Genomic DNA, 22,822 nt, shown 5'->3' on the forward strand with positions numbered 1-22,822 from the left:
TTACAGAGGAGGAAACAGACTCGGAGAAGTTAAGTAGTCTGACCAGGCAGTATGGGTGGGCATTCTAACTTGAAGTTCATGCTCTGAACTAATTAATCATGCATCTTTCCTAATAGAAAGTTTTTTTGTCTTCATGCTGAGCTGTAGCTTCTCCCTTATGGCTGTCCCTGGGGTAGGGGTGTCAGATAAATCATGAACAAGGAGATAGTTATTTAGTGTTTGAATGGTATCTCACGTATTTTTATTTTCTATAAAGTTTCCCAGTTTCATTCTTTATTTACTGCTAGATATGGAACCAAATCCCCTCACCATGGTGCTTATTTTTTCTAAGTTATGTTTATCTTATTCCTTTAAATTTTCTGAAAAACAATACATGTACATAGAAAAATTCAAAAATTTCAAAAGGACATATGTGTGTGTGTTACAGTCTTATACAAAATACAGCAATGGTAACATAATAAAAACTATTGATCCTTATGCTTTTTTCATTTACAATATCTCAGGGCTATGTATAGAGCATCTTCATTCTTTTTTAAAATATATATTTATTTTAGTTGTAATCAAACCTTTATTTTATTTATATGTGGTGCTGAGACTCGAACCCAGAGCCTCACACATGCTCGGCAAGTGCTCTACCAATGAGCCACAACCCCAGCCCCTGCTTCATTCTTTTAACATCTACATCAAATCTCATTGTATAGATGTACCATAATTTATGTAACCCAGGGATTGAATCCAGGGATGCTTAACCACTGAGCCCATCCCCAGCCCCCCGCCCCTTTGTTTTCTTTCTAACTTGAAGTTCATGCTCTGAATTAATTAATCATGCATCTTTCCTAATAGAAAGTTTTTTTGTCTTCATTAATTTTTGAGATAGGTTCTCACTAAGTTTCTGAAGCTGGCCTCAAACTTGTGATCCTTCCCTGAGTTGCTGGGATTACAGGTATATACCATACATCTGGCCCTTAATGAGACTCTTAAGGGTAGACATTTAGCTTGTTTTTTGCTGCTACAAGTAATGCTACACAAAATATCCACATGCGTATGCCTTTGTGAACACACACACATCTGTACGATAAACTCTTAGAAGTAGAATTGCATTTAAAATATGGCTAAATTGCCCTCCTAAAGGTTGTGCTAATTCAGATATCCACTGATCTGTTTATAATTGCCTTTTTTTCTTTTTTTTTTTTGTACCGGGGATTGAACTCAGGGGCATTAACCACTGAGCCACATCCCCAGCCCTATTTTGTATTTTATTTAGAGCCAGGCTCTTACTGAGTTGCATAGCCCCTCACTTTTGCTGAGGCTGGCTTTGAACTCATGATCCTCCTGCCTCAGCCTCCTGAGCTGCTGGGATTACAGGCGTCCGCCACAGCACCCGGCTTATAATTGCCTTTTACAACCTATCTTTGCCAACATAGGAACCATCAAACTTTGTGAAATCTGATAACCAATAGGTTAAAAAAAAGTATCATAGTTTTAATCTCTTAATATATATTTTTCCTTTTTTCTTTTATGATTTTTAAGTTGCCTGCCATGTTTAAAAAGAGATTCTCTGGGATTATCAAATAATTCTCTCAAGACTTCCTTTGCTATTTGGTGGTTTTATTTTATTTTATTTTTTTTACGTTTCAAGCTTTGATCCATCATCTCATCTCTCTTTTCCTAAAGTACCATTGGCAGAACTAGCACAGTCCTACCTCTCCCAGCCAGATACTCTTCCTCAGTCAAAGATCACTCCAGCCTTTTGGCTGATAATGAACTGTCAACTAAAACCGAAAGTGCTTTCGCAGGTGCTGCTACAGTTACACCTCCTCCCCCACCCTCTGTGCACACACACTCTTCTTTATGGGAGAAGCAGAGGTGCCTGAAAATAGTCCAAAAGGCAGATGCTCCAAAGCAAAGAGAAAGCAGAGCCAAGTTCTCATCACTTACTCTTGCACCGCCTTCCATCCTCAGCTAGAACAAATCCCTCTGAGCACTTGCAGATGTAGGAATTGCCATTGTTGACACAAATGTGTTCGCAGCCGTGAGGGGTTGATTTGCAGACGTCCTTCCCTGAGGAAAATGTGGGGGGGTAAACAATCCCACCAGTCAGAAAAGAGCTGGCATGAACAGTCACACGTGGAGAGGTTGACGAAATAGCCACTTAAAAAAAAAAGTGCAAACCTTCTGTTTGGGGACGTGGGGCAGGGGCAGAGGTGGGTATTAGGGCACTCAACCACTGAGCCACATCCCCAGCCCTATTTTGTATTTTATTTAGAGACAGGGTCTCACTGAGTTGCTCAGTGCCTTGCTTTTGCTGAGGCTGGCTTTGAACTTGTGATCCTCCTGCCTCAACTTCTCAAATCACTGGGATTACAGGCGTGTGCCACTGTGCCCAGCTGTGCAAACCCTCTAAATGGCATCTTTTTTAGTCTCACATTTGGATAGCCCAAGATCGGGGATAAGCTCCTCCTCCCAAGAAGCTCTAATTCCCACAAGTCTGAATGGAAAGATGGGTGACTGGGTGTCCTGGATTTACTATCAAATTAGAATTGTTTGCTGAGCTTTAGCTCCTGATTTCTCTCCATGGAGATCCCAAACACTCCATTTTGTTGGTCTATGAACATTTCTCGTGTGTGAGGTTATTTTGAATTTTTTAAAGTAGTTACAGCCCTTTGATTCTCACCACCTCTGGGAGGAAAGGAAGATAGAATAGTTCTACTCAAGGTATAAATGAAAAAACGGATCCTCAAAGAGTTTCACTGAGCTGCCGAAGGTCATCCAACAAGCCGGTGGCCCAGCTGAGGCACAGCATCTCCTGAGTCTTCCTCAGGCGACCCATAGACAACCCTTTGGCTCTTTATTAGCCCTTTAAAAGGAGAAGCCCCACACAAAATTGGAATCAACAACTACAGAGCCCTCTAGGAAACAGGAACGGTGGGATATGACTTAGTGATCAAATTCCAGAGGTAGAAGCTGTACCTGGTGCAAAACACCTCAACTTACTAAGCAATCAGGATGCTGAGTGAATAGATGGTATGTGGGTGTGCGGTAGGGGGTTATACCCATGTTCAAGAAATAAAAGCAGGAACAAATGGATCAGGCAGACATAATGAGCAGAAGTGTGGATGTGGTCTCCAAAGAAAGGAAACCATAGTGTTAGCTAAGACTGAGAAGGCTGGGGGGATGCCTGCAGTTGGGCCAGGGCTCCAAGGCCTGCGAGGACTCGGTTGTTCACACAGAACTTGTTGCTACAGGAAGGAGCCCTCTTCCTGAGGCAAGAATAAGGGCAGTGGGGCTTGGGTTGTGGCTCAAAAAAAGACATTGTGTCCACCTATTAAAAAAAAAAAAAAGAATGAGGGCAGTGACTTCCACCCCCACCCGGCTGTGTCAACGTGGGGTATGGCTCTGCAGGAAATCCCCCCTAAATCAACCTCAAAAGCAAAGGGACTGATTTTGCCTTGCCCAATAAAGGACCATTCTGCCCACTGGGGCACAGCGTGACCAAATCAAGTAGAGATTGTGAAAACACCCACCAGGGCTGGGTGCGGTAGAAAAAGCCTGTAATCCCAGTGGCTAGGAGATGAAGGCAGGAAGTTGCAAACTCAGCCAGCCTCAGTAACTTAGTGAGGTTCTAAGCAGCTTAGTGGGAGATCCTCAAAGTAAAAGATAAAAACGGCTGGGGATGTGGCTCAGTGGTTAAGTAGCCCTGGGTTCAATCCCTGGTACCATTAAAAAAAAAAAAAAAAGGAAAACTGATAACTCATAGACAGAATCTCATGGTGAAGATAAATCCCTGCCCTATGCTTTCCTTCTTCTTCTTTTTTTTTTTTTTTAAGAGAGAGTGAGAGACAGAGAGAGATAGTGAGAGAGAATTTTTTTTATATATGTATTTATTTTTTAGTTTTCGGCGGGCACAACATCTTTGTTTGTATGTGGTGCTGAGGATCGAACCCGGGCCGCACGCATGCCAGGCGAGCGCGCTACCACTTGAGCCACATCCCCAGCCCTCGTTCTTCTTTTTTAATCTTAGGGTTTTAAAAAAATTATTTCTTTATTTTTATATAGTCCTGAGGATCGAACCCAGGGCCTCACATGTGCTAGCCAAGCACTCTACCTCTTAGCCACAACCCAGCCTGGACCTTGTACTCTTCTAATGCCCTCCTCACTTAGCTGGTGCATCCACATCTCTCTCTTTCTTGGGGACTAGGATGGCTACTTTTATGTGCCACCTTGGCTAGGTTTTTGTGCCTGGTCATTTGGTCAAACGCCAGTCTAGATGTTGCTGTGGAGGTAATTTTTAGATGAATTGACATTTAAACTGGTAGACTTTGAGTAAAGCAGACTACCCTCCATAATGTGGGTGTGCCTCATCCAAACAGTTGAAGACCGTAAGAGAAGAAGACTAAGGTTCCCCAAGGAAATGGAAATTCTGCACCTAGACCACTTTCAGACCCTGGTACAACATCAGCTTTTCCTGGGTCTCCAAGCCTGCTCTGCTCACATCATACTTTCCATCCTCCACATTCCCAAGAGCCAAGTCCTTCAAATCAATCTCTCTTCTTCCCTCCCATCTCTTCCCCTCTCTCTCACATATAATAGTCTTGTTTCTTTTTAATATTTATTTTCTAGTTGTAGTTGGACACAATACCTTTATTTTATTTATTTATTTTTATGTGGTGCTGAGGATCGAACCCAGGGCCTCGCACATGAGAGGCGAGTGCTCTACCACTGAGCCACAATCCCAGCCCAGTCTTGTTTCTTTAGAGAACCCCAATACACTTTCCAGCCAAACTCTAAGAGTCTGTTCTGAGTCATCTATAGAAGCAAGTGATAGAAAGAATAGATTCAAGGACCAAAGGATAACTACAGTTCTTTTTTCCTCTTGGCAGAACTTATAAGTAATGATAAAGGGTGGGAGAGGGTCTAAGGGAGTTTTCTGTGGGTTTTTGAGTAGTGACTGCTGGCAGAGATTCTAATTCCTCCCAATGACTAGCAGGCACTGTGCTGGGCTCTGGGCATCCACACAATGAGAATGGAAAAGGCTGACAGCTGAGAGAAGAGAGAGAGAAGCAAAGAGCCTGACAACTCAAGATCCACGTAGAAATTCCCAAAGAACCAAGGTCTGAATGACTTGATCTCAGGCCAAGGTAGGAAGTCTTATTCGTGATACTGGTTAAAAGTTTTTAAAAGGAAGATTTTAAAGATTAAATGAAGATCTGTAGCTGCCTGAGCACCACAGACGGAGAGGCGCTCCACCCGAGGCTACTTACTTCTACAGCGCTTCCCATCCTCCGCCAGCCTGAAGCCCTCCAAGCACTTGCAGATGAACGATTCCTCACTGTTCACACAAATGTGCTCGCAGCCATGGGCCACATCTTGGCAGACGTCTTTCCCTGAGGAGGGCAGAGCCAGTCAAAACAACTGCACCAACAAAATTTTACCTGGACTTGTAGGATCCTTCCATCTTGGCCACTGCACCCCAGTGCCACTTGAGCTGATGGTAAAACTAGGGGATGAAGTTTAGGGGCTTTCGTAAGAGCTAAATCTTCCAAGTTTCTCACTAGCATCACCTTCATCATTTGCCGGCACCTACTTCAGTGTCTTATTGAAATGCAATCCATCATCAGCTTTGTGCAGACGTTGCTTCTGATACCAGAATGGAAACACTGTTGGTCTGATTACTTAGGAGATTAAACTTCAATTTAGATGAGCAGCACTGAAATCTAATTTTGGCTTTGTCCCTGACATAATATATGACTTAGGAGAATCACTTAACCTCCTGGAGTCTTAGCTTTCCTGTCTGAAAAACGAGGGTAATAATTTCAGTTACTCATCTTTTCTTCACATAGTGTCAATTAAGTTGCTCTCTGGAAAGGGCTTCGGGAAGCTTGAGGAAGAAATAACCGTTAGGGATGGGAATCATCTGCCCAGGTCACACCTCTCCCTTTGGTTATACCAAGATGTGTGTGGAGATCTACACCCGCAGTTAAGGTACGCTAGGGCTACTTGTCCTAGTCAGGCCCTGTGTAAGAGGCTCTGCTTTCCGAAACAAGAATGACCTCCAGACAAGGTGGCCTCCATGAGGGGATTGGTGCTACCAGAAATGACGACAACAAAATTATTAAAGGTAAATAAGCAAAGGTTCAGAGAAGTTAAACAACTTTCCCAGCTAATAAATGGCTAATCAAAAAGTAGATTAAGGGGTTACGGATGTAGCTTAGTGGTAGAGTACTTGCCTAACATATACAAGGCCCTGGGTTTAATCTTCACTACTACCACCAAAAAAAAAAAAAAAATTAAACCTTGGATTTCTTTTCTTTCTTTTCTTTTTTTAAAATTGGTACTAAAGATTAAACCCAGGGACACTTAACTACTGAGTCATATCCCCAGCTCATTTTTATATTTTATTTAGAGACAGGGTCACACGAAGTTGCTTAGGGCCTGGCTAAGTCGCTGAGGCTGGCTTTGAACTCATGTGGAGTCTTCCTGCCTCAGCCTCCCGGACTGCAGGGATTGGAGGCATGTGCCACTGTGCCCAGTTTAAACCTTGATTTTTCCAGTGTACACCTTTCTGCAAGAGTATACTGCTGAACCTCTTGTTATGATTTGGATCTTAAATGTGCCCCCCTATAGTTCATGTGTTGAAAGTTCGGTCCTCAGCTGCTGATGACATTGGAAGGTGATAGAACACTGAAGTAGGTCATTGAGGGTGTGACCTTGAAGGGTATATTGGGACCCAGACCCTTCCTCTCCTCTAAGTGAGCAGCTTTGCCTCACCATGTGCTCTCCACCATGATGCTCTGCTTTACCATAAGCCTAAAAGCAAAGGAGCCTGATCATGGACTGAAACCAAGAGTCAAAATAAATCTTTCCTCCTTTTAAGTTGCTTATCCTCAGGTATTTTGTCACAATGACAGCAAACTAACACACTTATATGACACAGAGCATATAAATGAGCAACTTCAGTTACAGCTCTGGCAATGACTTCCTTTTTATTTTATTTTTTTCCTTGCTTGTCCATATTTCTTTAATAGACTTATTCACTAACTTAGGTGCTGGGAATTGAATCCAGAACCTCAACGTATGCTAAACACATGCTCTACACTGAGCTCTAACCCCAGCCCTAGGCTTTATTTTTCAGGACAGTTTTAGATTTACAGAAAAAAATGAAAAACAGTACAGAGAATTCCCATGTGCCCCACACCCATGTTTATTATTAACATCTTAAATAGTATGGCATCGTTTTTAGGATAAATGAACACACATTACTACATTATTAACTAAAGTCCATAGCTTATTTACATTCACTTAGGGCCTCCCTAAGTATCCTTTTTGTGTTTCAGGATCCCATCCAGAACCCCACAGTGAATTTTGAAAGTAACTGATTTATACGGAGATCAGAACAGTGAATTTCTTGCCACGGTCTGACTCAGAGTAATGTGAGCCCGTGCCAGTAAAACTTACTTTTGCAGGTTTTCCCATCGTCACGGAGTATATACCCTTCAAAGCACTGGCACACAAACGAGTCTTCACTGCTTACACACGAATGTTCACAACCATGGTTCCCCAAAGCACAAGAGTCCAATTCTGAGGATCAAATTAGAATTGGAAAACCAGAAGAAAATGACTCATACGTTAATGACTTATTCATTCATAAAAGACATTTCAGACACCTTCAATTAAAGCAGTGTCTTTTCCCACAGGGCACATTTCAGGATAGAATGTGTGTCTGTGAACAAAAATTCTTAATACATACAGAGCACACATAAACAAAATAATACGATCACCTCCACAGCAAAAATGAACAAAAAATACAAAAAGACAGTTTACAAAATGAGAGATATAAATAGCCTATAAATATTAGAAAATAAGCATAACTTCAATGGTTGTCACATTTTACCAATTTATTTACATTTCTATGTAAGCATCTTTGACTCACACGTAGGTAATCCATTCATTCATTTGTTCAGTTAACAAATATCCTGTGAGTTCCTACTTGGGCCAGGCACTGTTCTAGGCTCTGGGGATAGAACAATGAACACAACAAAGTTTCTGCTTTGGGGAAGCTTTATGTCTAGTAGGTGAGATGTGTGGAAGACCAACAGACAAACACATATGTGATATCAGGTGGGGAAAAGTGCTCTAGAGAAAAAGCAGGATATAAAGAGTGTAGGTTGGAGCTTTTTACATGCAGCCAGATAAGTTGGCACTGAGCAGAGCCCTAAAGAAAGAGAAGAAGTAAGCTGGGCGGCGTGGTGCACTCCTTTAATCCCAGGGGCTCGGGAGGCTGAGGCAGGAGGATCACGAGTTCAAAGCCAGCCTCAGCAAAAGTGAGGAGCTATGCAACTCATTTCCCCAGGACCCCTACCAAATAAATAAATGAATAATAAAGAAAGAGAGGGAGTGAGTGGTGGTGCCTGGGGAAGAGCATTGCCAGCAAGAAAGAAGAGCATTTGCCCAGTGCAGGGCCAGGAGAGAGCCAAGCAGGCCACTGCAACCAGAGCTGGCCAGGGAGGGAGGGCAGGGAGGGCCAAGGACGGAGCATGTGGGATTCACAGCAGGGCAGGACTGAGTGAGAAGCACAGTCACTGGAGCAGTGGAGTGACATGCCATGACTTCATTTGGAAAGGACTGATCTGCTTATAATGGAGTATGGGGGAGGATGGTGGAGAGCGGAGCCCTGGGAACGGCCAACTGCAATCATGCTAGCAGCTCAGAGCAGGCTGGTGAGACATGGTCAGACTGTGGCTATGTTTTTTTTTTGTTTTGTTTTGTTTTGTTTTACTATTTATTTATTTATTTATTTATTTATTTATTTATAGTTTTGGATGGACGTAATACATTTGTTTAATTTATTTTTATGTGGTGCTAAGGATCGAATCCAGTGCCTCACACATGCTAGGCCAGCACTCTACCACTCAGCCACACGCACAGCCCCTGTGGCTATGTTTTGAAGGCAGAGCCTCTATTTGCTGATGGATTGATAGAGAATATTTTCACATGGACAAAGCAGAAGAGTCAAGGATGACCCCAAGGTTGCTGGATCCAGCTATTGAAAGATGACATTGCTCTCTACAGGACTGGGAACTTTCTGGAGAACCGGAAGATTTGTGCACCTGTTAAAATCCTGATGCTAAGGACAGTGACTTTGTTTAAGAACCATACACATTTCGGAGAGGCAACTCAATCCTCTTAGAGTGAGTAGACTTTCCACAATGCATATGCATATTGAAGGCAACAAGGCTCCAAATCACATGATGAATTTTATAATTAAGCACGAGCCATATACCTTTTTTGTGAAGCATTTTTGCAGGATTTCTTCTTGGAGGGGAGCCCTCAGAACCACCCTGGGGGTTAGTCAAGGCAGAGACTCTTATTTTCATTTACTACCAAGGAAAAATAAGGTTTTGGAAGGCTGATACTGCCTCTCCAAGACCAATTATTAATAACTGGAAAAATCAAACTAAAAATGTTATTTTATGATAATAAATCTCATGTTTTTCCTGACTATACTGCATTGCTATATGCTAAAGTAAGCTTTCCAGCAAGAGAGGAATTATGCCTGTCTTTCTTCGGGCCGAAGCGCTGCCAAAATCTTTGAACAATGGGAAAATGTTGTTAACTGAATTTATAACTGCAGAAGAGATTCGAAACAAAGTTGGAGACTCTCGTTTGCTCGAACATGATTTGCTTCTCTGGGCACATTCTGAATTCATTATTAATGCAGAACATTTCCCCCACGGCTTGGGGTAGTTCCTCACGTAGTGGAAAGTACAACTGAGTGATCCATAACACAGATGGCTGGCTGGCTTGCGGTTGGGGCAAGCTTCCCGCACACCCCATCCCCACCCCCATGCATCTCTAATAAGGATACTCTATTTCCAAGGTAATAAAATAGCTATAGTTCTTCCAGGCCAGCTGGCCCTGCCAAGCCATAATCCAGACCCCTCTGAGCATGCCCTTCCTCCCCCCACCCTGCCCTCTTACCTTCAGCTTAGTTATTCCTCTTGAAGAGCGGTGGGAGTCTCCCCCATCAGACCTAAAAGCTGCTGAACCCCAGGCTTTCCTGAGCTAGAGGGACCCCAGTCTGCATCTAACAGATGGGCACTGCTTTCCCTTATCAGAGGCAGCAGAGGAAGAAGCCATGTGCCCACAGGGCATGTCTTCACCCTTGGCTACAGGCCACGGAGCTCCCAGCCCAGTTGCTCAGTTCTCCTGGGCTTTCAGACTAGTAGCTGTTGGGAATTTTTGTTGTGTGCATGCTTTAAAAGCATGTGGGGAGGCCTAGCGGGTACAGCACAGTGGTAGAGCGCTTGACTATCGTGCATAAAGCCCTGGGTTTGATCTTCAGCAATAGCCCCCTGGGGGAAAAAAACCCAGCATGTGTAGAGTTTTTACAAAAAACTGCTGCCCTCCCCTCAGAGCACCTGATTAATAGAGTAGAGAGGGTGAGTTCTCACTCTCAGAGGATCACCAGAACCTCCTGCAGAGACAATTGTTTAAGGCAAAACAGGCACGTGGGCACACAGTTCCAAAGTCAAATCTACTAAAAGGCATGTTTCCCTCTGGAGGAGTATCTGGCAGTACCAGAGTTCCAAAATGCACCTCTAACCTAGTAGCTTCACTTCTGGAACTCTCTCCTATAGACACCCTTGCATAATGTGAAGGGAAATATTTCCCAAGTCGTGTGTGGTAGCACTGTTTGTAATAGTGAAAACGCAAAACAGCCCCAAATGTCCAGCTACAGGGCATGGGCTGTTGGAGGCAAGCTTCCCCGCACCCCCCACCGCCATGCATTTCTAATAAGAATATCCTATTTTCCAAGGTAATAAAACAGCTTTAGTTCTTTCAGGAGGATTGAGAGTTCAAAGCCAGCCTTAGCAAAAGTGAGGCACTAAGCAACTCAGTAAGACCCTGTCTCTAAATAAAATACAAAATAGGGCTGGGGATGTGACTCAGAGGTCGAGTGCCCCTGAGTTCATTTGCCGGTACCAAAAACAAATATAAAAATAAAAATAAACAAATAAAGGCATTCTGTGCATCTACAATTACAAAAAAATTTTTAAAAGGAATAATGAAATTATGGCATTTGCCAGTAAATGGATGAATGGAGACTATCAAGCTAAGTAAAATAAGCCAATCCCCCCAAATCAAAGGCTGAATGTTCTCTCTGATATATAAATGCTAACACACAATAAGGGGGTGGGGGAAGAATAGAAGTTCATTGGATTAGACAAAGGGGAATGAAGGAAAGGGAAGGGAAGGATAGGGATAGGGGATAGGAAAGACAGTAGAATGAATCCGACATAACTTTCTTATGTTCATATATGAACACATGACCAGTGTAACTTCACATCATGTACAACCACAAGAATGGGCTTCTAAGTTATACTTCACGTATGTATAATATGTCAAAATACACTCTACGGTCATGTATATTTAAAAAGAATAAAAAATATCTAACATCATCATCTTTAAAGATTGCATTGCAATTCATTTAACCAGTCTCTTATTTGATAGACATCTAGGTGGTTCCTAGTCTTTTGCTATTATAAACACTATTGTAATAAATATTTTTGCACACATAGTTTTGCATATGATATGAAGATATATCAAAAAAAATACACCCGGATGTGGGATTGCCTGGACAAAGGGTCTGAACATTAAAAATTAATAAATATTTCTAAGGTATTCTTCAAAGAAGTTATTTCAATCTCTACACCCACCAACAACGTAAGGTATTCTCTGTCATGGTTTCTAATTCAGGGTGTCTGGGGTGTTGCCTGGGTCTTGGATTTTTTTAAAAGCCCCACCAATGATTCTGTTAAACCCCCAGGGGTAAGATGTTGTCAGTGGACCCAAAACTTTTAATTAGTGACCTTCTCAAGTGTCCCAATTATTCTTCCTTTACCATCATGGACCAAAAGCACTCATCTTTCTCTTGGGTTGTTATATCAACTACTAACTGATCTCCACATCTCAACTCTCTATAGTCGGTCCTCCCTGTGGATCCCTGGGTGCTCTTTGCAAGATGCAAATCTGCTCACACCACTCTTCTCCCTGCCTAGGATCCCTGAATGCTTTTTGAATTCCAATAAGACAGGAAATCCTTGACAGGGCTGGCACAACCTGCCCCCCAACCCCACCACCCCCACAGTCCCCTTGGCTTTAGGGTTTTGCACAGTCTTCCCTCCCCAGAAGGTTCCTCCACCTCCACTGTCCTCTCCTGAGTCACCTCTTGCTCTTCTTCCAGCTCACTACCCTGGTCTCTCCACAAAGGTCTCAAAGTTCGGTTTCTTTGCCCTTTTCAGTAGTATCAAATTATAGTTGAACATCTATTTATATGATTTGGGGTTGGTCTGAGTCCTCTCCTCGTGGGCTATGTTATGGTTTAGATATGAGGTGTCCCCCCATAAAAGCTCATGAGTGAGACAATGCAAGAAGGTTCAGAGGTGAAACGATTAGATTATGAGAACTTTAACCTCATCAGTAGATTAATCCACTCGTCTGGATTAGCTGGGTGGTAACTGTAGGCAGGCAGAATGTGGTTGGAGGAGGTGGTCACCGGGGGCATGCCTTTTGAGTCTGTATTTTGCCCCTGATAACAGAGTTCTCTCACTGCTTTTTCTCATTGCTATGCCCTTCCACCATGATGATCTGCCTAACCTTGGGCACAGAGACACGGAGTCAACTGACCATAGACTAAACCTCTGAGTTTATGAGCCAAATAAACTTTTCCTCCTCTAATTGTTCTTGTCAGGTCTTTGGGTCACAGTGACGCAAAAGCTGACTAAAACAGGCCATGACTACGTGGGCTCTGATGCCCCAACAGACCACAGACTCTGTCCTCCTCTCCATATCCAGAATAGAGATGGAAATAGAGAATAGAGAATGCCTGGCACACAACAGCTCCCAGAAAAGGGCTGTTGAATAAAAGAACATGTTTCCTCAATTTTCTACTCTAAAACCAAGGGTAATTAAATCCACGTCACAGGGTTTTATGCAGATGTTCCCAATGAAGTTCCTGTGGGGCGTGGATGCTGGTGGTCAGCTGGGCTCCCCACTCTTTCCCACGCATCAGCCTTGCAGAATGCATAATTCTCATTTATTCAGCAAAATGTTCAGTTTCTGCATATTGGGGATGTTCTGGGCCACTTATAAATTCAGAGAACCACATTTAGAAAATGAGAGACGGCCAAAGGTGCATTACAGTTAACTCCCTGGCCCTAGGTTCCAGTGCTTTCTACTAAGTCTGGAAATCAACTTGAGGTCAGTTTCTCCACAAATACTCCCCTGTGGAGCAGTACTACAATGGCTCCCACCAGGTGGAGGACGAGAGCCACCATCTCACTACAACAGGGGGGTCTTCAGCCTGGGGGACCACTCCAAGGATGGCTGCATTTGTTCAGCAAGTGTTTATGGAACACTAACTCTGTGCCAGGTACTACTTTTATTTGGGGACTGGAAGAGACCCTGGAAATGCATTGATCCAGGGCCTCCCCTCCCCCGCTCCCGCCCCCGTCTTTTTTTTTTTAAGAGATAAGAAAACTGATGGTCAGGGAGAGGTAGGGTCTTTTCCAAAGCCCCTGAACCTACACAGGTGATTTGTCTTGACTATGCTGCGGGCAGAAGGAAGAGCAGATCAAAAATCTATGGATTCTGTTTCCTGGTCCAGCTGCACACCCTCTAGTCATCCTGCTTGACAGGTAGATTCCCAGGAGACAAGCTAAAAGTTTGCTCAAGGGAGGCCTGTGTCCAGACAGTTTCCTGTAACTCTCAGTGCTGCAGGTGATGTGTCCCGCCTGTGTCCGATGGCTCCCTCTCACAATACTCAGTACTGAGCACTTGAATGCTAATCTCCCTGCAGTTCACATCTGAACCCTAGGCCGGCATGTGCTGGTTAGCTTTTGTACTCCACCTCTGGTCAGATTCTCCACTCAATCTCTAGTGTTGGATTAAATGTCTTTCTCTAGACATGGGTATGATCCCCCTTGCCACACACTCCCATGGCACTTCTCCTACACACATTTCCCCAATTCTCACTGCCCAAAAAGATGATATGTCCTTAATATCCCTCTTCCCAGAGAAACTTTAAAAAATTTGGGGGGAGGTACCAGGGATTTTACTCATGGGAACACAACCACTGAGCCACATCCCAAGACTTTTTTTGTATTTTATTTAGACAGGGTCTCACTGATTGCTTAGTGCCTCACTGTTGCTGAAGTTGGCTTTGAACTTGTGATCCTTCTGCCTCAGCCTCCCAAGCTACTGGGATTACAGGTGTGCACACTGCCCCCAGTGAAACTTTAAACTTCAACTGGGCAGAAAATAATCTAGGGCAAAAAATAAATCTGTGTCAATACCAGGGATCCCTGGCAATAAGCACACTGCAGGTGCACAGTAAACACTTGTAGAGAATAAGAATAAAAAAACCGGCCAGGCATGGTAGCACATGCCTATAATCCCAGAAGCTTTGGAGGCTGAGACAGGAGGATCACAAGTTCAAAGCCAGCCTTAGCAATTTAGTAAGGCCCTAAGCAACTTAGTAAGACCCTGTCTCTAACTAAACTACAAAAAAGGGCTCGGGATGTAGCTCAGTGGTTAAATGCCCCTGGGTTCAATCCCCGTACAAAAATAAAAAAAAGAATTAAAAAACAAGACCTTAAGAAAGTAACCAGACTCCAGTTCCAAGAAAGGAGTGAGAGGCTCAATTAGGAACCATAGCTTAAGAGGAACAGGTAAGGGGCTTACAAGAGGTCTTAGGAGGTGGGAAGAAAACATTTCCCAAAGAAAAGATCATCTTCCTTTCCCACATGAGGAGGCAGATCACACTAGCTGTACCAAAAATGAGGTCTGCAATTTGTGATGAGGATGATGATAAGTTTCAAGAAGTAGCTCAGGTTTTTATGGTTGACACACATTGCTGCCCACATCTGGATTACACATCTGGTGAGTTTCACAGGTCTGTGAGACAGCAATGGTGGGGGTCACGTGTTCTATGCACTAGCATCTCTGTTGGTGACAGACCCTACCTCTGGGGCTCTACATATGAAGTTATTAAAACCAACTCAATCCCAGAGGGAGATGGCCATGGTGGCCCCCTGCCAAAAAGGTAACTAAAGGCTGACAGCATTTCCTGGCTTTCTTATAATAAAAGTAGGAGCAGTGAGCTGGCTTGTAGTTCAGAGGTAGGATGCTTGCCGAACATGTGAGAGGCACTGAGTTCAATTCTCAGTACCACGTATGAATAAGTAAACAAAAATCAAGGTCCATCAACAAGTAAGAAAATATTTTTAAAAAACAAAACAAAACAAACTAGGAGCAACCAATCCTTTGCTACCTCTGTATGAACTTTTGTCAGACTGAGAAACAGCTGAACTGAAATGTACGTTTTTGTGAATATCTCACAATGGGCAAGAGATCTCAAATCAGTGGACCCAGGTTCTAGTTCTGGTTCTGCCATTGACCCCCAGGCATGTTGGGGATATCATTTTCTTCCCTGTGCTGGCTTCCTACAAAAGCAAGGGATGGCCTCTAATGTTCCTTCTATTGCACCATGGTGAGGGTGGTCCTCTTCCCTCACCCCTGGCTTCCTGCTGCACGGTGGCCCATGCCCAAATTCACATGCTGACTCCCTATCCTGGGATGCAGTGGTATGTGGAGGTGGGCACTTTGGAAGCTGAAAAGACTTAGACGAGGTCATGAGGGTGAGGCTCAGTTCTAATGGTATTAGTGCCCTCTTACCGCGTAAGAGCTCACTAGTTCTCTTATGTGCACACTCTCTTTCTCTCCCCTCTGACATGTGAGGAACAGCCAGAGATGCTGGCTGTCTGCAAGAAAGGAGCAAGGCTCTCACCACAACCTGACCATGCTGGCACCCTGATCTCAGACTTCCAGACTCCAGAACTGTGAGAAATACATTTCTGTGGTTAAGAAACAATGCCCCATCTGTGGCATTTTGTCATGGCAGCCTGAGAAGACTAAGACACTCCCCTTGCCTTGCTCAGGGCTGCATCATCCCTTGGAGGCCAAGCTAGGTGCCTCAGGCCTAAACAAGTCTTTGCAGATCAACCTGAGGTAGCTGGACTGGGAGCATGGCCAACCAAATCCCTAGGGCCCTAAGGCTGGTGCTTAGATCCCCGTTAGCATCCTCCACAGCCAGAGGGAGGGCCGCCCCTAGGACAGACAATGGACTCCGGAGTCCAACCCCTTCCAGGATGGTGGGTTTCTAGGGCCTGGCCAAGGAGGGCAGGCCTGGACCTGAGAGAAGGATCTTCAGGCAGCAATGCAGGGAGCCTCCTCTGGCCTTTTCTCAGTGCAGGGCAGTCTGATGGTGAGGAGGTCACATCCTGACAAGGGCACTTAGGGGTGCCCATCACTCTACAAGTTCATAAAGAATTCTGATGAACAGCTCTCCCTGTGCCACAGGAGCCCTCAATGGGTGCAGGGGAGAGAAGGAGGGAGGGGTGGGGAGAGAGAGAGAGAGAGAGAGGAATGATCATTTCTAGTTTACAGATGAACAATCAGACCCAGAGAGGGCCAACTCCCTTGCCCAGGATAAGAGTGACAAGATTTAATCTTTAGGGTCCCAGTTCAATACTCTTTATGTTCTGCCATGCTATTTCTCAGATGTCTGCAGAGAGCCACGGGGGAGGCCAGGTAGGAGAACAAGCAGAAAGGTCCCCAGTGAGCCTGGGAATGGCAGGAGGAAAGGGGCAGCCAGTCGGTAAAGAGGAAGAGGAAGTTTCCCATGGGGGGAGGTGACACTGGAGATGGTGACACTGGGTTTCCATGGTAGGGTGAGGAGTCGGGAGAACATCCCTAAGTGGAGACAGGATAGGCTGGAAGGTGTAGGGTCTGCTCAGAGAATAGAGGACTTGCCACTTTGGCTGAAGCCCAGGAAGGCAGTGTTAAAGAGGCAGAGGAGGGGTGTCTCCCATACGGCCACATCAAGGAAGGCCATTGGAAATCTACCCTAGAAGACGATGGGGAGTCATTGAAGGTTATTGAGCAGGTAGTAAACCATGTACCAGGGCCATGGGATGGAAACGCGGCTGGTCTGTCTACTCACTTGCCCTCTTGGTTCACTTTACTGAGCCCTTGGGAGCTCTGACTCCAGATAAGACGGAGCCTTCCAACCTCTGACCTCCAGGAGCTCACTGGCCAATAGGCTATGCACTCCATGCACATCGCTCCATGGAGTCTTTCTTGGTGCTGGGAGGCCCTTGTACAAAGTCTACCTCAGCAGTGGGGGACATCTCAGCTGGTGGAAGAATCTACCCCAATCCTCTACCCAAATCTGAATAATCAGAGCTTGAGGGTCAGAGGGCTGAGAGGAAGGAAGGACAGGCTTCACTCCAAACCCAGAGAGCCAAGGTGCCCAGAGGGGTGTAAGGACCACACACAGTGTCCACTTGTACCCAAGGGCCCAACAACCTAGGCCTTAGCTCCATGTTTCAGAGAACTTTCTGGAAGGGAAGTGAGGGGCTCTTCAGACCATCTGCTGTCAAGGCTCTGAGTGGAGGCTGCCTTTATTCAGGCCAAGGAGGCCCTCAGCTACAGAGCCAGGTTGACCTAGCTCGCTCCCATCCACTGCCCAGCAGGCTTTACCAAAAGGAATAGTTATGTCATCTATCTCTGTGTCACCTGACGTAGGGCTGGGGAACAAACATCCCCATCCCCATCAGCTATGCCACAGTGAAAACCTAGCCCACCATTACAGAACAGGGCAATCAGACTGGATCATTCCAAAATAGGTAGAAAGTCTACAATCGGGGAAGCTCTAGAGGATAAAGTGTCTCTCCTGTGCCGTTCCTGAGGACAGGGCTAACCCATCTGATAAAAGTTCTCATATAGATCCAACCATGTATAAGCATCCAAATTCATTTTTAATTACTCATAAGATGATGTCACTATGCCATAAGTTATGAACCCACAATTAAATAAGAAAACGGGCAACATTTCAAAGTGGTGAAGGCATAAAACAGATGTAGGAAAAGCAAGACATTGAAAGGAGGGGGGCTGCACGGGCTTGGAAGGGTCTGTGAGAATTTTTTAGAAGTCCTGCAACCATCTTATGCTCAGTTCCTGATGATCACAGTAAAGAGGAGGACAAAGGAAGGGCACGCATAAGCTAAGATTATGGTGGAGAATTAAACCCACAAATCCCCTTGGTTCTGCCTTTGGCCTGTCGTCAGGTGGAGATGCTATTTGACACACTCACCCTTTTCTGCACCCCCCAGTGCCCAGTCCCTCCATGAGCTGGCTACAGTAGCAGTCTGGGAGGCAACTGGGCAGGGAGTCACATGAAATAACATGGATAACCCATTTGCTGAGATCTAAGACTCTATCCCAAACTGGGGACACGTTCTCTCCTAGACCTCATGGAAAGGCTATGCTGGCAGCTCCTCTGTCCTTGTGAATGTTGTGAAAGGACAATACAAAAAGGTGGATATAGTTGTGGCCACAGTTGTACTAGTGTTCAAGGAATTTGATCTTATAACCAGAAAGACCAGAAGGATAGGGGCAAGTAAATTATGGTCTTTTTTTTTTCTCCATTACTGATTGCTTTTCTCAAAATGACCATCTTTTTCAATTCATTATCTTGGTCCAAGGAAAGGGGACAGCAGGGCAGCAAACCAGCTGCACCCTTGGGTAAAGCAGAGAAGGCTATCTGGGATCATGTATATATGGGGTTAGGAACAGCCACGGGGAAACATGTACTCAGACAACCGCCAACCCCTCCATGTACTGGGAGACCATCAGGGAGGGGGCAAAGGGTTTCTTAGGAGCCTCTCCTCCTTCCAGAACTGACTCTGAAGTCACACAGAGCAGAATGCAAACCCCCACTTCATAGCGGGGAACCTAGGTCTCTTTCCTTAATCGGAGCTGCAGTTTTCTCATCTGTTCTGGAAGGGACAAGGCATGTGCTAGCACAGTGCCCAGCACACAGCCAGCCACCGTCAGCAAGTGGCCCACATGATTATCCATATGCAAGGCAGGATGGCTGCAGGTGAAGCAGAGAGAGCATCTTGATGCATTTTCTTAGTCCATGATTGTTATTTAGACTGAATGATTAGAAGGGACAGAGGTTTAGCAAGCTCATGGTTCTGGAGGCTGCCAAGTTCAAGATGGAGCATGGTGCAGCTTCTGGCGAGGACCTCATCCCGCTTTATTTCATGGTGGAAAAGTGCAAGACAGCACATGCAAAAGAGGGGGACAAAGGGGCCAGACCTGCTTTATGACAGCTGTTCTCCCCATAACTAACCCACTCCCTTGAGAATTAACCCTCTCCTCTGGAAAAGGCATTCATCCCTTGTGACAACCTAATCACCTCTGAAGGTCTCCATCTCTCAAACTGCTGCAATGGCAATTGAATTTCAACATGGATTTCGGAGGGAACACATTCAAACCGTAGGAGAATGCTAAGAACTAGGACTCTGTCCAGTTTCAAAATAGCATCGAGGCAGACTGTGGAAAGATCCAGAGCTGTGTCAGGGAGTGGGGGAAGGGAACCTGGGACAGAGGGAGAGGCAGGGCCCAGATGGCTAAGAGATGTAGTCACACTCATTCACAAGGGCCCAGTGGAGGCAGGAAAGAGGATGCACAGGCCTACACACATCTCGACAGCACACCCACAACCACAGAAGGCTTATGCCAGGTCCTGTGTGCCTCAGGACCTCAAGCATGATGGGACTTACTTGCACAGGTCTTGCCATCGCTGCGGAGCACATATCCCTCGGGACACTGACAGGCAAAGGATCTGTCCGTGTTGACGCAAGAGTATTCACAACTGTGGTCACTTAGCAGGCAGTAATCCACCCCTGCAAAGTCAAAAGCTAGATGAGGTCCCTGGGGCCCTGCCAGTGAGGCTTTGGGCCATGCTAACAGAAATCAAGTGACCATCATGCTGGCCACCCCTGAAGGCATGCAGTCCCCAACAGACTACCCCACACGGTCCCTCGCAGAGGAAAAAAGGGCCCTGCACCACCTGCCATCCTCTGCAGCAATTGCACATTTTACTCCTGTTGCAAACCCTTCCCTACCAAGGAGGGGCAGACAGGGACTCACTGGAGCAGGTCTTGAGGTCCTCGTTGATGAGGAAGCCTTCTGAGCACTGGCACACAAAGGACTCCTCCGTGTTCAGGCACAGCTGCTCACAGCCATGGTCCTGCTGAGCACAGTGGTCCACCCCTGCATTATGTCAAACACAGAAACATAAAGGGACCGAGAGAGCAACACCCCACCAGCCAAGGGATTGAAAAACAAAGCCTTCTCAGTGGCAGAGCCCCAGGGGTGATTCCATTCTACCCCATACCCCCAGCCTCTCGGGAAAATCAGCCCTGCTTGTTTTCCTGTCCATCTCTTTAGTTGATGAGAAAGTGCATACAGCTGAACGACTGGGAAATGCTGTCCCTGATGATAAAGACAGCGGCACTCTGGGCCAGGGCCTTACATGCCAAATCTGCCGTCTCCATGTTGAGTGATACTGCGAACGGAAGCGATTTTGTTTTCAGAGAGGAAAGTGAGGCCCAGGAAGGTCAAAGGTTCCTGCCCAAAGCCACACTGCTGATGCAGTATCACTTAAGAATGAGGGTCTGGCATCAAACCACTTGGGACCAAGTCCTGCTTCCACCACTCCCTTGCCGCGGCTGCTGAGCAATGACCTGACCTCTCTGTGCCATCATCTTCTGACTTGAGAAATGGGGATAATGGCTGCTTCTGATAGAGATGCAGTGAGAGTTAGAGGAGATGATCCATGGAAAGCCCTTAGAATGGTAGCTGGCACACAGCAACCGCTTAATGAGCGTCTGTTATTATTATCATCAAGTAATGCTTAGTAAGAATTAACTACATAGTTTCACTTCTACTTGAAAATGAAAAAGAAAATGTGATTTTTAAATAACAACAACAACAACAAAAAAGCCTCATAATCAGGACATCCAAATTCAGAAAACAAACCAAAGCCTGGGCCTGCCTGTGTGGCCCATCCTGGCACCCAAACATTGAACATCTGGTCCCTGGGCAGTGAGGGCCGAAAGCCAGGAAACACACAGCTGTGGTGGACAGCTCCCGCAGAGCGGTCCTGCAGGCTGCCTCCCAGATTTCCTGGATGGAGAAAGTTCCCCCTGAGACTGGACAAACACTGAAGGCCTTGTGGAGGGCCACCAAGTGAGCCTCTTCACTCCTGTAGAGCCTGGAACCAGTGCCTTCTGGAACAGTCCCCTGGTGTTGTAGGATCTCAGGAGCTACGTGCCCATGTTCACATCCTGGTTCTGCCATTAACCAGTCATGGGACCCCAAGAAACTGACTTAATTTTTTTGTGCCACAGTTTCCCACTCTTTGAATAGAATAAGAATACTAATGCTCAGAGGGGTGTTGGGAGGCTCAAGAGAGTTGTGCATGGAAAGAGCTCATGAAATACCTACACTGAGTGAGTGCCTTCTAAGGGCTTGCTCTCATATGGCCAAGGGCTCCCTGAGCCTTGGGAGAGTGGAAGACCATGGCTTTCCCTGGGGACTCTTGGACAGAAATGGCTTAGTTGATACTTTCTTCAAGTTGACTAGATCCTAGAGATCTAGGGGGTTCCTGTGTGGCCCATCCTCTGAGTTCTTCTAAGCTCCCCAAGGCGTGCAGGGAGAGAGAGGCAGACAGGCCTGGACCTCCAGTAACCTAGGTGGGTCAGCCAAGTCATGCATGGCCTTAACTAGGAAATGAGCCAGGGCCAGCAGCTGGAAGATCCCAGCCTCCAGGAAAAAGGGAATCTCCTTTTGCAGAGGGTATCTCCTGATTGAATGGAAGACCTCCTGTTCCCCACGGGCTTCTCAGAAGGACTCAGAAACCCAGGGCAGGCTTTTACACCAATGTCCTCATTCACAGCCCTTTGGCCTCTGAGATCCGTCCTTAGAAAGCCTAATCAAGGCACTTTGTTACCTCTGAAGACTGAAAGAGAACAAGTTTCCCTGAGGATGGCTCTGGACCTCATACTTCAGCTGTGAAACTTCCCCTCCTGGCAGTTGAGGGTCCAAGTGTTCAACAGCTGCACTGTTCTCATTCACAATCTATCTCTGTCTCCAAAGCTGCAGCAGATGTGTGGCTTGCTGGGTGGAAAGCCACACAAAGGGCCCCTTCTACGCTGGCCATGTCACTGAGCCTCAGCTCTCAGTGCGCCAGGGTCACAGGGATCTACCAGAGCACCCGTGTGCTCCCACCCCACTGGCCAGGGCTGGTGGAGACTGTGCCTCATAAAAAATGATGGAACCATCCAGCTGGCAAGGCCAGCAAGTTCCCATGCGTTTACATCACCAAATGAAGCTTTGTTGTGGCTCCAACACAAGAAAATTAAGAAAAGGCTTCACAAAAGTCCCATGTTTCTCAGCTCTGCCCTCGGATCAGCCAGGGTAGCCTGTTGCTTTCTGAGGTCTATTCCTTCTAGCCTCTTGTCCCAACCTGATCCTGGACACTGATCCCATGATATGAGCCATTATCCTGGGTTGGATGTTTACCTTGCACCAGGCACTGGGCCAAGAGATTGAAATGGTTCCAATTATTCCCTATCACAGTGCTGGGGGATCAATGCTATTTTTTTTTTTTGGCTTAATTTATTTCAATGCCATTTTTATGTTCACTTTTTTGAATAGATGGGAAGTCAAACCTTGGAGAAGTTAAGTACAAGGTCACCCGTGTAGTGTGTGGCAGACCTTAGATTTGGATTCATGCCTAGCCAACTTAGTAAATGCTTTTAATAGCAAATAGTAATATTAGTTAATACTTATTGAGGACGGTATCCAGCAACACTATTCTAAGTATTTTACACTTAGAATTGAATCT

At 45.6% G+C, this 22,822-nt stretch overlaps 1 protein-coding gene across 2 annotated transcripts in view; it reads right to left on the minus strand.

Annotated features, from left to right (window-relative positions):
- The window catches only part of Matn2 (matrilin 2), a 138,720-nt gene that overhangs the window by 9,276 nt on the left and 106,622 nt on the right, over nt 1-22,822 (minus strand). For both annotated transcript variants that reach the window (XM_027947724.3, XM_027947715.3), the window contains exons 9-13: nt 20,062-20,184; nt 19,692-19,814; nt 7,456-7,578; nt 5,262-5,384; nt 1,939-2,061 (exon numbers count right to left, since the gene is read on the minus strand). In XM_027947724.3, the coding sequence (XP_027803525.2) occupies nt 1,939-2,061; nt 5,262-5,384; nt 7,456-7,578; nt 19,692-19,814; nt 20,062-20,184 (615 nt within the window). The remainder of the gene's footprint in view (nt 1-1,938; nt 2,062-5,261; nt 5,385-7,455; nt 7,579-19,691; nt 19,815-20,061; nt 20,185-22,822) is intronic.

This window comes from Marmota flaviventris, chromosome 15 (genome assembly GCF_047511675.1).
Source record: "Marmota flaviventris isolate mMarFla1 chromosome 15, mMarFla1.hap1, whole genome shotgun sequence".
Lineage (NCBI taxonomy): Eukaryota > Metazoa > Chordata > Mammalia > Rodentia > Sciuridae > Marmota > Marmota flaviventris.